This window comes from Coenobita brevimanus, chromosome 38, assembly GCF_032717465.1.
Source record: "Coenobita brevimanus isolate Jiangsu-jjx chromosome 38, ASM3271746v2, whole genome shotgun sequence".
Lineage (NCBI taxonomy): Eukaryota > Metazoa > Arthropoda > Malacostraca > Decapoda > Coenobitidae > Coenobita > Coenobita brevimanus.
In genome coordinates, this window is record NC_136991.1 from 50,318,726 (window position 1) to 50,336,110 (window position 17,385).

At 40.4% G+C, this 17,385-nt stretch overlaps 1 protein-coding gene across 1 annotated transcript in view; it reads left to right on the forward strand.

Annotated features, from left to right (window-relative positions):
- Window positions 1-9,020, forward strand: part of Toll-9 (toll-like receptor 9) — a 28,597-nt gene extending 19,577 nt beyond the window's left edge. Inside the window, exons 5-12 of the mRNA XM_080269963.1 lie at window positions 526-648; window positions 1,949-2,053; window positions 2,966-3,082; window positions 4,147-4,253; window positions 4,820-5,809; window positions 7,458-7,610; window positions 8,054-8,141; window positions 8,730-9,020. Of these exons, the coding sequence (XP_080126089.1) occupies window positions 526-648; window positions 1,949-2,053; window positions 2,966-3,082; window positions 4,147-4,253; window positions 4,820-5,809; window positions 7,458-7,610; window positions 8,054-8,141; window positions 8,730-9,020 (1,974 nt within the window). The remainder of the gene's footprint in view (window positions 1-525; window positions 649-1,948; window positions 2,054-2,965; window positions 3,083-4,146; window positions 4,254-4,819; window positions 5,810-7,457; window positions 7,611-8,053; window positions 8,142-8,729) is intronic.
- The last annotated feature ends 8,365 nt before the right edge of the window (window positions 9,021-17,385 follow it).

Consider the following 17,385-nt stretch of genomic DNA (forward strand, 5'->3'; position numbering starts at 1 on the left):
GGTCACAACGGGTCATATGGGGTCACACTGCACAGAAACAGCCACAAGGGCCATCTGGGTTCATACGGGGTGACACAAGGACAGATCTAAGGTTACGGGGTCACAACGGGTCACATGGGGTCACAACAGGTTAGATACAAAGTCAAAGGGAGCCATACCGACTAACAAAGCGTTCCAGTGTACGGTAGTGTTAGGGTCATTGATAATTACGAATATGGTTGCGATCGTTTCCAGTTCTGTTAAAACAATATAACATCTCTAACCAACAATGATCAAATGATTGGAATATCGATTATTTTGAAACCCTGAGACTGTTATACCTGGCTATACTGATTTAAAATGGGACCGTCTTGTATCACGGAAGGTGCCTGAGCTAAAACGAAAGAAGGTCGTGTGGGATTATGTCAGGAAAACGAATATAGGGCCTGTGTGTGTGTGTGTGTGTGTGTGTGTGTGTGTGTGTGTGTGTGTGTGTGTGTGTGTGTGTGTGTGTAATAATAACGATGTGTACGCGTGTCTCCGCAGGTCAGCGATAATCTTCGGGTGTTGGATCTGCACGGATCAGCCTTTGAGTGCCTGGACAACACCTCCTTCCCATTCATGCCTCGCCTCCTCACCCTCAACCTCAAGTACTGCCGCATCAATAGTGTGAGTAGCACCCTGCCTCACCCTACCACTTCCTGCCTCACCATATCTCTCTCTCTTACCCTGCTCTTACCTGCCTTATCCTACCTCTTTCAATCCTTTCTCACCTTCCTCCTGTCTAGCTCATTCTACTTCTCTCTTTCTTTCTTCACCCTGCCTCAGCTCACCCTAACCTCCCTCATTCTTCCTATCTACCCCTGCCCCTCCCTCACCCTATCTCTCATCACCTTTCCTTACCTCACCCTCAGCTTCAGCAGTGTGAGTATACTGCACCTTTTCTTACGTCACCCTGCCTCACCTCACTTGACCACTCCACACCCTGCCTAGCCCTGTCCCTCTGCCTTACCCTTCCTATCTCTACCTTAACCCACCTTGCCTATCCCTGCCCCTCCACACTCTGCCATCCTAAACCTCGCCTTGCTTCTGCCACAACCTTCTTCACTCTGCCTTACCTCACTGTCCCAGCCCGCCTCATCCTCATCCTCCCTCTCTCCCCTCACCCTACTATTTTCTGCCAGTCTTCCTCACCCTGCCCGTCCACACCCTACCCCGAGAAACCCTGGAAGTATCAAGGAAGTGGTGTGTCACGTGATTCTTTTATGACCTTGCAGATAAATGGTATAAATCGAAACCTCATCCTCATTTTTCTTCTTCTTCAGTGTTTATAGCATTGTCGTGTGCTGCAAGTGCTGTGTGTGTGTGTATGTGTGTGTGTGTGTGTGTGTGTGTGTGAGAGAGAGAGAGAGAGAGAGAGAGAGAGAGAGAGAAACACGAGTGGTTCACGTGTCTTATCGATGGTGCAACGGTGCCCGGATTCACAAATAATCTTACAACCATTTCCCTGACGTACCTACGATCTTTTTCTCACTCCTCATCCAATCTTTAAGTGGGAAATGAGGTCTGGATAATGATGATGATGATGATGATGGTAAGGAAAGGCGAGAGTAGAATCTTTTTTTCTGTTGTTCTCGTAAAAAAAAAAAAAAAAAATCTTACTAGTACTTCGCATAACTGGCCCCGAATTCTCAAAAAATCTTAGTCAATCCCCTGTCCTAATTGTTATATGTTATTTTGTAAGAACGAGTAAAGTGCATAATTTTACCTTGTCTTTTCCTCCTCCCGAATAACAAATCTTTATAGATGCCTCATACAGCAGCAGTGAGTGAGTGTGTGTGTGTGTGTGTGTGTGTGTGTGTGTGTGTGCCTAATTGTTCTTACCTAATTGTATCTTTAAAATTATGATTGTGTGTGTGTGTGTGTGTGTGTGTGTGAGTGAGAGTAATGTGTGTATGCATCACGGCAGATTCGGCAGGACACATTCCGTGGGTTCCAAGTGCTGGAGGTGCTCAACTTAGACGGCAATGGTCTGGTCACCATCCCTACTGAGGTGCTACTGCCATCACTGAAGGTTAGTTTCTCTCTCTCTCTCATATAGTTTATACATAATTTATAGTACATAATATAAAATACATATACAAATCATACTTACATATATAAGGCCTGTGTGTGTGTGTGTGTGTGTGTGTGTGTGTGTGTGTGTGTGTGTGTGTAACAGAGGTCTGAGTATACCGAAAGCTACGTGTCAATGGAATAAAGTGAAACGGAATGAAGGGGTTGATCACAGATAACTCATTATCAATAACAGGAGAAGCAGGGCAAGACACAGGTGCTAAAACTGCAGCTTCTTAAGTCCACTATCGTAAGGTCCATGGTCTGTCTCCTATAATACAACCCCCAACCATGCTGCACTCCCAAAAGCTAAGATATTGTAATGGAAGCAACTTTTGCCACCCGAATCACACGATATTTTGAACATCACTGTATTCCTCATCAATCTCCTTCCAGTCGGTGCCTTCCTTATTGACCCGAACTAACCTCATGAGCCTACTTTAACTCCATGAAAATCTCATCAGCCTCCACTATCTCAACTCCATCTCTCTCAAACCGTATGTCATAGGTAGCAGTTGTAGTTGTAGCCTCAGGTACAATTACCAAATGGACTGTAGGTTTAAGTTACGCACCTCGTACCTATCCCATGACGTCTGGATGTTGTTGGGGCACCAGTGAAGACTTAACCACTTCCCTCCATCCGTCCCTGTCCTTCACCGCTCTCTGGGACTCCACGAACCTCATTCCTGTCCATTCTTGGATGTTGTCTGCCCATCTTTTCCTCAGTACCCCTTTTTAAGTTACCATCCTCCTGTAGCCCGCCTTCCTCCTTTGTGGGTATGGGATGGGAGGTGAGTGATGTTTTTATAACAAGGCAGCTCCACAGCCTAACCATATCACTGCCACCACATGAAGGTGTCTCTCTCTGTAGGTGCTGACGCTAAGCGAGAACCCCCGGTCAACTGGCAGTGGTTCACCCGAGAGCTTTACCATAGACAGGGTGGACTTTGGCAGCATGACCAACCTCACCAACCTCACCTTCCAGGAGGTAATATAACCCATGACCGAGAGCTGAAATTAGCAAACAGACTCGAAATTAACACCTTCTCATAACTATATTTATTTCACTTTAACATGGCCCAAAACTGCCATCTCTCCATCTTGAATGCCAAGTTATAACAAAAGATTAACATTAGAATGTGATGCTGTTGACACAAAGATGCTGTGGAAAGGATATGGAAACGTTGCATTATCATCTTTTGCCACTTGGCTATGGGGAATAAGCTGAAAAAGGACAAAATCTGTGCCAAGTTAGGGTGAAAAAAAACTATAAAATTTCTTTTTGTTAAGAAAGTGTATTTTAATGTCATCCCATGGCTATTCTTCTTCCCTTTTGATCTGTTTCTCTTCTTGCATCCACTTCTTCATTTTCACTGTGTTTTTACCTCTCGTGTATATTCACCTCTTCCTCTTTTTCTTCCTGCAACTCACCTCTACAGCCCCCTTTTACTAAATAATTTCCTGCTTAATACTTTCTTTTTATAACTTATGCCGTTTGAACTTCTTTTTACCTTTTCCTTGTTATTCATTCTCTTCTCCTTCATACAGCTTGTTTCTTCATCAACTTTTTTTCCATCATTCACTGCTTGGCTTTCTCGGTTCCATTTTTAACTTCTGCTTCCCCATATTTTTTGTCTCTTTTGTTTCAGTCTCCTGTCCCCCCACCCTCTCTCTCTCCCTCTCTCTCTCTCATCCAGCTTCTTTCTATGCAGTCTTCAGAAATTATTCATTAATCTTTTCTACACCGGTCTCTTCTTCATCAACCTTTTGCTTTCATGATCTTCCCTTCTTTCATTTAACTTTCCTTCTCCTTTGCCAATCTTTTCTATATCCATCTCATTTTCATGACCTTTTTCATTTTTCATTCCTTCTCCCATTTCCTTCTCTTTTTTTCATCACCCCTCCTTCTTTCCTTCATCAACCTCTTGCTTCTTTCATTTTTCTTCTTCTCCTGTTTCCCTTTCTGCTTTAATTTCCTTTATTCATTCCCTTCCCTTCTGCCTCTTCTGTTTCTTGATAGCTCGCCCTTATTCCATTTTTTGCTTCCCACAGGTGCCTCTAGGTGGTGTGGAGGCGACTTACTTCAACGACCTGCGAGGGCTGCTGGAGCTTCGATTAACAGCCTGCAGTATTGCCTACATCCAGCCCTTCAGCTTCGCGTGAGTAGGGGAGTATATGAGTGTGGGTTTGTGAGAGTGAGATGGCTCAAAAACAAGGTAGGGATGTTAGAGAGGGTTTATGAGAATGTGGTGGCTCAAGAAGATGGAGAACGACTGCATATGGGTGGGAGGGTTCAAGAAGGTGCAAGAGTATATGAAAGAGGGTGTATTACTGTGAGTCAGTTAAAGAACAATGTGGAGGAATACATGACAGTAGGATAATGAGAATGGGGTGGCTCATGAACAAGGTGGAAGAATACTGTATAGGAGTGGATGGCTCAAGAGGAAGGTGCAAGAGTATAAGAGAAACTGTGTAAAAGAGTGAGGCAGATCTAGAAGAAGACAGGGATTGTATTAGGTTGGATGTATGAGAGTGAGATGGTTAGAATAGGTATCTAGTACAAGATGGAGAATTTAATTACAACAAGGAGTGCAAAGAGTGGCATGGTTGGAAGAAGTGGTAGATTAAGAATTCAATAGGGGAATATTGTATATAAGAGAAGGCATATGAACTATGTCCAATTTAGCAGTACATCAACACTACATTCTGTCCCTTACTTCCCCAGGAACCTTTCTTTGCTGCAGCGACTACACCTAGACCAGAATGAATTAAGAGTCCTCAGTAACCATACTTTCACTGGCCTTGTCTCCCTGCTTTACCTCAACCTCTCAGGGAACACTATCATTTTCCACTCAATCATTGACTTCGGTGCATATGCCCGACCACAGCCAGCCCTGAACCAACCACAAGAGGACACAGCTATGTCAGAGCATGGAAAGGTGAAATCTAGGTTGGAAATTTTATCAGACCTCCCACAAGCTGTTGTCAGGTTGCTACAGGGAAGGGAAATAGAAAGTGTAAAAGATGTTTTGAATAACCCAAAGCATGAGAAAGAGACACAAGACATGAAATATAATGTGGATAAGGAGAGAGAAAAAAAGGCAGAAAAGAAGGATGACATGAATTCATATGAACGGTTAGCTATGAATGTAAGCCGCGGACAACCACACGTATATCTACCGTTCAAAGGGCTCCAATCCCTCCGTCACCTGGATGTGTCAGACAATGAGGTGTGGACTCTGACACCTGATCTATGGTATGACCTTGACCAACTGGTGACCCTTGATCTAGACTCCAATGACATCCAGGCATGGCATGAACCTGTCTTTACCAAACTGACCAACTTAAATTACCTCATACTGTCAAAGAACTCCCTGAGCCTGTTGACGAAGGCTATGGTGGAGGACTTTAGCCTTCCAAGTCTGACAACAGTTGATCTTCGATACAACCCTTTCCAGTGCAGCTGTGCCATAATGAGTTTCAATGATACGCTAAACTCCTCGATCTTTGTGGACTTCTCTACTTACAGGTGCACAAGCAATGAGGATATCTTATATTTCTATGAATACATAAACCGCAGCACCTGCATTGATGAAGCAGTAATGCCAACAGAAATGCCGACCACAGATGGAATGACTGTGCAGATCATCATCATCACTGTCTCCATCCTTGTGTCCATCATCATGACCTCGGTCACTGTCTACAAAAAACGATGGTCAGTGCTTTTTTACCTTTTGCTCCCCCATTAGGTCACTGATTGAATTAATGAACTATAGGACAATTATTATTAAACCATCAAATTATATCTCAAACCCGTTTACTTATACAGTATCATTTTTTATAGCAGTATTATTTTTTTTGTTCTTGGTTTGTCCTTTTCCTAGTTAATTGTTATATTACCAACTAGAGACAAAAAAAAAAAAAAAAAAAAATGTATGACTACTAATTCTTAATCATTCCTAAGTCTAACTATTCACCAGTTAGTTTTATTCAGCTATGGAGTGGACTTCTGTCCACTAATGGATAATTAATTTTCAGGTTCTTATCTTAGTTTAATGGTACAAACTGAGTGGCCAACTACAGTATATTGTAGTATCATTAACTATACTGTACTCTTTTACTCTACCTTGGACTAAAACTGCCATCTCTCCATCTTGCATGATGAGTTGCAGCAACAGATTAACCCTTGAATATGATGCTAGTCAGGAAGATCAGGAAGAGGCACTATGGAAAGGATGTACAGCAGTAGTTCTGTCTATTTCCGCTACTGAGCCATGTTAAATAGGCTGCAAAAGGATGAAAATATGGGCCACATTAGGGTAAAATTTGTATACTAATCCCCTGGCATGCCTGGCTCCTGACCACCTGCAGTGACTAAAGCTGCGCAGAAATAGGATTCGATATGATAATCATGATAAAGAGATTATCAGCATGGTATCTCATCAATGCTCTTTACTGACTACCATGGAACCAATATTACTGACAAGGGCAAGACAAAGAAAACATAACAGAAAGAGAATGCTCAGCCTCATTTAAAACACCCTCATTTCATGAAAATTTAATCCAGAATACATTCAGTGAGGCTACCTGAAGTCTTAACCTTCCTTATACTTTGCCAGCTCCCTGTTGTGTCAAGGAGAAAATTTTCTCCACAGTTATTGAATCTTGGACAGATAAAACCTTGGAATATTATTCAGCTCATCCAAAATCACACACACACACACACACACACACACACACACACACACACAGTATTTAACATATGGGTTAGTATTGTCTATGATACAGCCTAGGGACCACAATCTCTTACTGTACAATGAGGTCTGACCTTAATTTCATAAGCTATTTGCAAACAGTACAATCCAATGAGCAGGTTTGTGTGCTTGATGCTGCTCCCCTTTCAGGTTTCATATTCAGCTTGGTAGTGATGACTCGAGACAGGCATGAATCAGGGCAGCAGCCTAAGAGAGAAGCATCCTGATCTGGTTTCCTGAAAAGAAATTCAAAGGGGTTAAGGGAGAGCAGCAGTAATATGACTGATGAGGAAGACACACTGCCTTCTGAGAGAGATATGTCCATAATCAGTAGTGGGCTGATAGTCTGACCTTGACATACTCTAAGCACCTTTCCCTTTAGATTATGGTATAGCTACCTAACCTGTGTCTGTCAGTATGCGTGTATGTTGGTGCATTTTATGTAGAGGTTAGTTACTGGTTTTGGGGAGTAATTGGTCACTTTCACCTTTAATGTCTGGACTGAGTACCCATGCCCTGGAGCCCAGCATTCCTGATGGGGAAGTACTACACTGGGTAATGGGTGCATGGATAGGGTATGCTGCCCCTCACAAGACCACTGTGTTGCAGGTACATACGCTACCTGGTGCACAGGGCCAGGATGAGAAGAATGACGTACAAAGATGACCCGGACCATCTTTACGACATCTTCATCTGTTACTCCCAGGCAGACAGGCAGTGGGTCTTTGAGCACCTCGTGGCAAAACTGGAGGATGGTGGCAGGTAAGAGGGACACCTACACACGGCATACTGCCGTACATTTAACTCATCAAACATACACTATATAATTTAGGTATGCATTATTTAATCACTCAGTTAAGTTCTCACCATATGGTTCATTTATAATGAAAGATGCAAACAATGTTCAGTGTGAGCAATTTTAGACACAGTAAATAAATTTTTATGAGCACCAAATTCACTATTAGTTCTTAGTACCCTTCCCCTCCTTAACAAAATTCACACATCCAGTGACTTCTGCCTCCTATGAATCAATACAAATAAATCATAGGGAAATGCTCAGATTTTGCAAATTATTATTTTTTTCTATTGAAGATGTTTTATACAATGGATTTCATTATGCTAAACCATGTTTCTACTGAAGTGGGTCATTAATCAAAGTAACCTGGTATTGTATGCACATTATTGACTTAGGGCTGGTGCTTCAGGTACAGAGTGTGCGTACACGAGAGAGACTTTACGGTGGGGCAAGAGATCACAGACAACATTATTTCCTCTGTTGAAAAGTCACGAAAGGTAATTATCCCCCACAGTTTGTTGCTGTACTTGCTCCATATGCTTTACCCTCATCATTCCTTAATTACTCTTCTTAGTCTTTCACTCATTGTTTGGTTAACTGGAACTCAGCTGTTGATACACCACTGTACTGGCTTCATCAGTGCTCGGAGGACTCAGACAAGCCTTAGTTCAACAGTCAAGGCAACCCCTGTGAGGTGTAGTGGCCCCAAGGTTACACAAACATAGTCTGATACACACAGCATAAAAGTTTTGATCCACCTTCCCTTCACTGCATATCTTCATCAAAGAAGCTTGAACCATCTCTTGAGGTTGGAAACAGTTCAAAAGCAATGTCATTACTCCAACTGGGCATTATATCTACTAGATGATTTTATTTGGTTTGAGTTCCCTTATAGAGAGTTCTCAGATTCCTCTTCCCTTCACAGTTAGAAGGACACACAGTTGTGGGTAACAAGAGAATTTCAGTAGAGAATCCTTCTTTTACTAAAAAAAAAATAATAATAATAAAATAAACAGAGAACTTACTGCCATATAAAATAATCTTTTAATAACTTGCTTATGGCTCACCTTCATTAACACTGCCAGGTGGTGATGGTGCTGTCCTCAGCTTTTGTGGAGAGCAGCTGGTGCATGTTTGAACTCCAGCTGGCAAGTAACAAGATCCTCGATGAGAGAAAGAACAAGCTGATTCTTATTCTTCTGACCCCTCTACCATCACAGAATCAGCCTAAAAAGCTCCGCCTCTTACTCAGGACTCGCACTTATTTACCATGGGTGGAAGAGCCTGAGGGCCAAAGGCTTTTCTGGGTCAGACTGATGAGAACTGTGGCCAAGCCGTCAGTGAGTGAAGATCCAGATGCATCGACATATCTCTAGGAATCTTCCTCGCACAGTAAAAATATAATGTATAGTAAAGGTAATTGCCAATCCCATTCTGACCGATCTGGAGCAAAGGGGCCCAAGGCTAGGCTGCCATAGTCTAGAACACTTAAGGGTAGGAGACCGACTTACACCCCTGGTAGCACTTACATGACAGGAAATCCTCTGGCCACCTCTGCCCTTTGAAATACTGTTGGGATCTATATAGTGTTGCCTTCAGATCAAAGGAAGGTACAGTGCTACAGAATCATGTGGGACCATTGGAGTGAGATATTCCAGGGATTGCCAGGTGTGAAGCCTCTCAGTGGTCAGACATTCAGTGTTTCATGAATGCAAGTTTCTGATATTTTGCTGATAATATTCACAAAACAAAATTATTAAATCTACCTCACTGAAAATAAATTACAGCCACGCAGCACAACACCATATAGTATTCAGTTCAGAACACAATATTATTTAAGAAAATGTGAACACTATTCAGGCCTATACAACAATGGTACACAACATAATTTCAGTTGTACAGTAATGATAGCTGTATCAGGTTTAGTTCTCATTTTACAAAGCCCCCAAAGTCACTACCAAAACATCTGGTAATGCATTGTTATTGTGAATCCTCTTGATTACCACCCCAGGGTTGTGGCAGACGCTTGTGTGACTCAGACTGAAAGGGATGTGAATCCTCATCAGTTCAGACAAGATAAACAGCTCTTTAACTGTGACACACTTATGTTTCTAAAGAAGATTTGAGATATGTAGTGTACAGAGAACTACAGTATAAAGTATTGAAGTGAAAAAATAGCTATATACTGTACTAGTCTTAACTAATCCAATTTTCACATGCCATATCAGCAAAACATCAGGAACAATTATACACACACACACACACACACACACACACATATATATATATATATATATATATATATATATATATATATATATATATATATATATATATAGTGGTTATACTGTATTCTCAAAACAGTCCACCATTGATAAGCTTCACAGTCACTAAGCATGATACACAGTGCTGACCTGCCATAACTTGCTGTGGCAGCCCCAGATACAAGTTCCTGGGTTCAGTGCTTTCATCTGAAGGCAAATGTTCATTATTTCTGACAAATACTATAAGAGTATGCTAGTATGAACAGTACTATATAACATTTATGCACTTATTACAGTAATCACAACTGCACAGTCATTAACCCTTAAATATGTAAGGTTTTCCCACAGTAAAAAAAATTTGTTTGATACTACTGTACTTAAAATACAGTATCTAAAGCCAACGATACTGGACGTTTTAAATACAGTACCTAAATGGGGTTTTTAAAACATAGTACAGTATCTGAATGGGACAACACCCAAATACAAAACACAGTACCTCAGTGGGATGACACCAAAACTAAATACTGCACCTTAATGGGGGAAGTTAAAAAAGAAAAAAAGTACCTGAATGGAATAATACCAAAATAAAAACAATGAGACAGTACCAAAACAAAATACAGTACCTTAATGGAACAATACAAAAAAGTACCCAAATAGGAAAATAGCAAAATAAGAACAAAATGAGACACAACCCAAACAGAAGAAAATAAAATACAATACAGATACCTCTCAATTTACACCAGTTTCATTTACACATTTTTTAAATACTGTAACACGATATAAAAAATGTTGTTCTGTTTATGATACACATTTTTCTTAAAATAACAATTAAAGAAAAAATGAAACTCGCGCCATGGGGCATTTCATTTTGCAGCCACCAAGGTCTCACACTGTCTTCCAGCGCTGGAGGATGAAAAATGACACCAAACATGCATTTGCTGTTGTACCAGCTTTGTGTCAACATCACTGTGCAGCCACACCAATGTTCTATGCCATTTTTTCGTTATTTAACTTACCTTTGTCTGATTCATCATGACCTCCAAGCATTCTTCTACCATATAGTACTTTCACAGAACCTAACTCCTTCACTTAACACGTATTCTTATGGGAAAATGTTTAAATTTCACGAAATTCAAATTACACTACTTCTGGAACACAATACTGTACAGTACATGCGTAAATCTAGAGGTACCTGTACCTAAACAGGAAAATACGAGAATTTAAATCAGGTAAGGGTTGAGGTGTGCCGAGGTGGATTGGTCATGGGCTCCAGAACTTCCACGGTGCAAAGTGATGAATCTCAGCTGTTCAAGCAGTACTACCCTTGGTCCTTTCCCTTTCTCTGAATGTTACATTAATACTGGGATGCACAAAAGCTAAATATAATCTATTTACTCCAACTTGGCCTACAATTGTCCTCTCTCCATCTTGAATGTGCAACTACTGTACTCTTTTTACTCTACTTTGACCTAAAATTGCCATTTCTCCATCTTGAATACTGACTTTTAACTAGATAGTAAAATTATGCTGCTAATCACCAAGAAGTGCCAAGGATTTAGAGCCATAGTACTTGTTTGTTTTTATGCCACTGGACTGTGTGAAGTAAGCCAAGAAAGGATGAAAATTTGGGCCAAGTTAAAGTAATTAGGATATAACACGTATAGGGTGGTCCACATATAACACTCCTTGCCCACTCCACCAGGCAGTCTCTTGTGTATTGCATGGATGGCTCAGCGAACAATATCAGTGCCTATTCTGCATCATTCATTTATTTCCTTCTACCACTGCCACACCCAAGCCCACACCAGCAGACCAAGTCCTCTCCACAACACAGTAAGATACTGCCGTATGAGTTTCTGTTGGAGCGCTACTTATGGACCATCCTGTAGATTACAAGCCAAACACAGCATCAGTCCATGACCCCAAGTGAATTTAGACATAGCAATAAACATTGTACACAGATTTATTGTTGTTGTTGTTGCTGTTGATCAACCTCAGTCCATCTGGCCATGCAGATGGGTCAACTGCAGGCAAGCAACCTTCACTGCAGGCTGTCCCATGCAGTGAACCAAAGTTCCCTTGCGGCTGACAGCACCTTGTCAGCAAGGTGCAGGGAACTGAGTGGAGGTTTGGTTCCTGGTTAGACACTGCATCTGTGTCTCTCCATCACAGCAGAATCCACTTCATCCCATAATTTTGTTATATGGTAACCACCCAGCATTGTAAATGGTTTCCTGGGTTACGGGAAACCATTAGGCTTGTCACTCAGTGCAGAGCCACCTGGAGTGGAAAGAAGCTTAATAAAAAGAGAGGAAATAAAGGGAGAAGTAGGAAGAACATCAGACACAGAGATGGAATGGAAGAAATAGGCAGCACATCATGAGTGAATGATGGTCACCACCTCTTATGGAACCCCTATACCAGATTTAGTCATGGCACAGCTGAAGTCTTGTATATGGACTGGAAGTTAAATCAAGTGCCAAAACCAGCTAATTGCTTTCCTGCAGTCACTGGAAACTGTTGTGGAAAAAGAATCATTACAAAATACACCTATGAATTTTTTTTTTTTTAGTACACATGAAGTGTACATATCTTCAGTACAATTGTTGTTTCTGGTGACATAACCAACATTACATCTACGACATATAATGATAAGATTAATCATTTCTATACTCTGTTCACTTTAACAGGGCATAAAACTGTCATCCCTCCGTCTTGAACACTGATCTGTAGAGAGAGATTAACGATGGAGTTCGGTGCTAGTGACCGAGAAGTGTTACGGATAGGATGTGGAACCGTAGTATTGTCTTATTCTCCCACTGAGCTATGGGAAATACTGCTGCAAAATGACGAAAATCTCCGCCTATACTCCATTCACATTAACTTGGACCAGATTTTTATCCCATGACATTTCTTTGAGTTAAGTGGCAGAACAGGACATTGCTACACCTCTACATCTTTTCCATGGCACTTCTTTGTGATTAGCATCATATTCCTGTGTTGACGTATTGCTACAGCGCAGAATACAAAAAGCAGAGACAGTAATTTTTGGCCAAGTTAGAGTAAATGGAGTACAGTTACAGTGAACGAGCTACCATATCATAAAACGTGTTGAATAATAGTATAGTACCATATACAGTACGAGTACGTCATTTGGGGGTACAGTATACCCTATAATTGTTAATGTGTGTGTGTGTGTGTGTGTGTGTGTGTGTGTGCATGAAAATATGGTAGAATCAGTTTTATAAAGAGTCTTGTGAATACAGCATTACTATACTTCACAACAGAGATATGTAGTTTTGGCTGCATTTTGTATATATAAATGGTTTTACTAATCTTCTCTTGGTACACATACTACAGCTGCTCCTTGCTGACCTATAATCAACTGTATAACCATATGATGCCTCCTGGTTGTTTTCTCCATCACGGCTAGATTTACATACACCTTCATGATACTTCACATCAGTAAAAGCCCTTGGTGTCACTGATATCTGAACTACAGTTGAACACCAGTCGATTTTTGGGTGGACAAACAGTGCCGGCTGGCAAATCAGTACAATACTTTGATATTGTACGGTAGATCTTTCATTAACATACCGTATTCATTAACCCTTGCCAAGTTGCGGACCTCATTTGAGGCACAGTAAAGGTCTGCACAGACCCGAGTGCAAGCCTCATTTGAGGTACAGTTTACACTGGTTTTAAAACAATGACTCAGATGAGATAAACTGCCTTGCAAATTATCAGCTTGGCAGGGGTTTAGGCACCAAATCCGTGTTTTTGAACAAATCTCTTATTTTAACAATCATTCAATGTATTAAATCTAAAACAGCTATTCTTTATAATCTCCAGTCTACCAATTATTTTTTCATTATATGAGATGCCTGATCCTTAGACTTTTATCAGTTACTACACAAGTCCCTAACTGGCATTTCTCCTGATCTTAACGAACACCTTATCATTGACACACTAAACCCGAGGGCATTTTTTTTTTTTTTAATGTACTCTGTTTCATCTATGTCTAATGCCAGATGATTCTATATAGCTTCAAAGGCACTTCCTTGGGCTGTAATAGCAGTACGGTAGTTGTAGTCCCACATTCATCTGAAATGCAAACCTGGTGGACAACAGGCCTAAATTTCCCCTTCTCCTGCAGTCCATCCCCTTCCTTTGGGGGCAGTGGAGGGAGGGAAGTACAGGTGTTTTAGGGGTGATTGTACCAGGCAGTTGAACCACCCAGTTATATCAATGTCACCACATGAAGGTATTCCTCTCCAACACCTCCTTGGGCTGCATGGTTTAGAAACACCTTCCATTAACTGGTTCAGCCCAAGGACGTCTTTCATACTTTACTCAGCTTAGGCAAGATGTCCTCAAACTGAAGGGTTTAAATTGGACGTCTGTCATAATTACAGTAAGAAAAATTACAGTATAAATCCTGTCATTACAGTGTATACAGGGTTTCAATAACTCAGGTGTTTCCTCAACTGAGGCTCTACTGTACATGTTATAGGGTATCCAGAATATGTTAAACCTTGAAATATATCCTCCATTATCTTAGACTCACGTAGTCCTATACTACTGCATACGACGGCAGTTGCCTGATGGTAATATATTATACAGTAACATCCCTTTATTTCAACCTCCTGAGCTAATTACATCATTAAACTGCTCAAGTAGTGGAACCAGATTATGTCTTTTTTACACTAACTTGGCCTAAAATTGCTGTCTCTCCATTATGAATGCTGAGCTGTAAGAATATATCAGCACCAGAATATAATGCCTGTCATGAAGAAATGCTGTGCAAAGACTGTAGATCCATAGTACGCTATAATATTTTTCTGCCAGTTACATGAAATTGGCAGCAACAAGACAAAAATCTGGGCCAAGTTAGAATGAAGAGCATGAAATACACCATGAATCAACAATAGTTTCTGGTGTACAATATTTCTTCTGAATCTTGATAATGATTAAAATGTCCGAGGTTTACTGCACACAAACACAACTACAATATACTCTTTTTACTCACCTGGCCTAAAATTGCCATCTCTTAATCTTGAATACTGAGTTGAAACACTATTTTAACAACAGAATATGGTGCTAATCATGAAGAAATACTATGCAAAGTATGCACAGCTATTGCATTGTCTTGTTATGCTATCAAACTACTGTATGTGAAATAAGCTGCAGAGACAAAACCTAGGCCAAGTTAAGGTGACAAGAGCATACTTTACATACATCAGTTAAACCAAAATCCAAGCTAAGGGCTGCATGTTGGAATAAATGGGTTTTGCTGTCATAGAGTAAGGCAGAAATAAAGTAAGCCCTCCATTGACGGAATTGCTTTACAATTTACATATGCATGCACTGTGGCTGGCTTGCAAATCCCTGGTATGAGAAGTTGGTAAAATATACAGTAAAAATGGCTTGGACATGTAGAGGTGTCACATGTTAGGTGTTTGCAAGCCAGCCACAAAAATATAATGTTTTACGTATCCTGGAGGGAACTTCAAGTGCGAGACCAGGAGATATTCTATTATAAATTCTCAAAGCATTTAAGTATCACATAAGCATTTAGATCAAGTTTCTTGCTGCAGTATTTTGCTTAACAGTCTGAGGCTCTCACTTGACTCATGTTGCCAATCTGGAGGAGGGCAGGTTTAAAAAACAAAAACAAAAATCACTCCAGAAGGCCCAGATAAGAGTAGATAATGCTCATGCCATCCTGTCTAATGCGGCAGAATGTCAATGCGAAGATTACTAAAAACCCATTACTGTACAGCAAAGTATAATATTATGGTATATTGTATTGCACTCCCCAACACAGGAAAGATCCTGCTTGTATTACCAGGGAATTTTGCAAAACAATACATTCTGAGGTAATGGAGGGATTATTTATTTCAAGTGCTGATGTGTACTGGGCTGAACACAGACAGCCTTGTGATTCAGCACAGTTTTACTACCTGAAAATACTTAAGATTAATCATAAGTGTAAATAAAGTGTTTGGGCATAGGAACTATTATTTAACTCACCTACTATCAAGGAGAGAGAGAGAGAGAGAGAGAGAAATATGTATGGAAATGAGCAATCATTAAGATACACTTAAGGAATACAGTAAATCAAAATCTGGAGTCATTCTTGTTAGTTTATTGTAAATGAAAGGCTTCAGTTTCATAAAAATAATACCATCTGATGGGGGAAATGTGCCACATGGGGATGCTTGTTGCTCCATCAATAAACCTGTCTTCACACCATAATCCTACCTATATCACTACTGTGGACTGTAAAGGTATGCTATGGTAAGCTCATGAATTAATAAAGGGACCTGAAAAACCATGAAATATCTTGAAATTTAGGGGCAATGTGGAACAGTGCTTCCCTGACTGGGGTCAATGGTGCATTTCTCAGGGAGCCATGGGGTAATCTTTGGTTCAGGTCACCAGAAACAGAACTATATGATCACTTGCTGCAGTAAGACTTGTGAATCACAGTTTCTCTGTCAACTATCTCCTACAAAGCATACAAGGAGACAACACAAGATGAATTCCTGGAACTTAAAGGAGACCCATTGCCAGACCGAGGAGCTTGATGTGTTTGGGGCGAGAACGAGATGTTGCGCTATCATCAGTAAATTGCCTGTCTGTGTGAACCTGTCAATGTATCTAACATCATTCTAAGTAAATTGCCAGTCTGTGTGATCCTGTAAGTTCCATCCACCCTTCTACAAAATGGGGTTTTTCAAGCTGCTGAGCATCCAACAGAAAAAGCATGGCCAGTTCTAACATGGAAAGATGACCTCTGCTGTGCATTCATTGAATACATTAACCATTTACAGTACAAACAAACTGGTGGTAAAAATTGTAATTTTAACTATATCACTGATTTTTCACTGACTTCGTGACATCTTATACATGCATGCACCATAATCTATTACTAATTACAAGATTTGTTGCAATACCTCATCCAGCATGCCCATTAGATCAATAATGCAATATCTCATCCAGCATGCCCATCACATCAATAATGCAGTATCTCATCCAACATGCCCATTAGATCAATCATGCATTGCCTGCTTCCTAAAGGGAAGATGTAAATTGGGGCAGGAGACATGGAAGTTCCTGTATTTTGTCCACAGGTCCAAAGAAAAAAAAAGTTTTCAAACCAATAATGTCAAACATTGATCAGTAAATAAATTCGAAGTGGATGTTAAAAATATATTTTAATACTCATAAACAAACTATATAACACTGAACAATTACTTTTTAAAGCTATTTACCATCTTTGCTACTACACTGTTTACCTGTACACGCATCTCTACCTAATGGGTAGTTTAATGGAGGCGTTGCAATGGCTCCTCACATGGTGCAATTCCCACATCTGACAGCTTAGCAATAACATTCAGCAGCAAAAAATACGTAAAGATTTTTTTTTTTTTTTTTTTCTAAATATAAAACATGGAATATAAAGATAACTAAA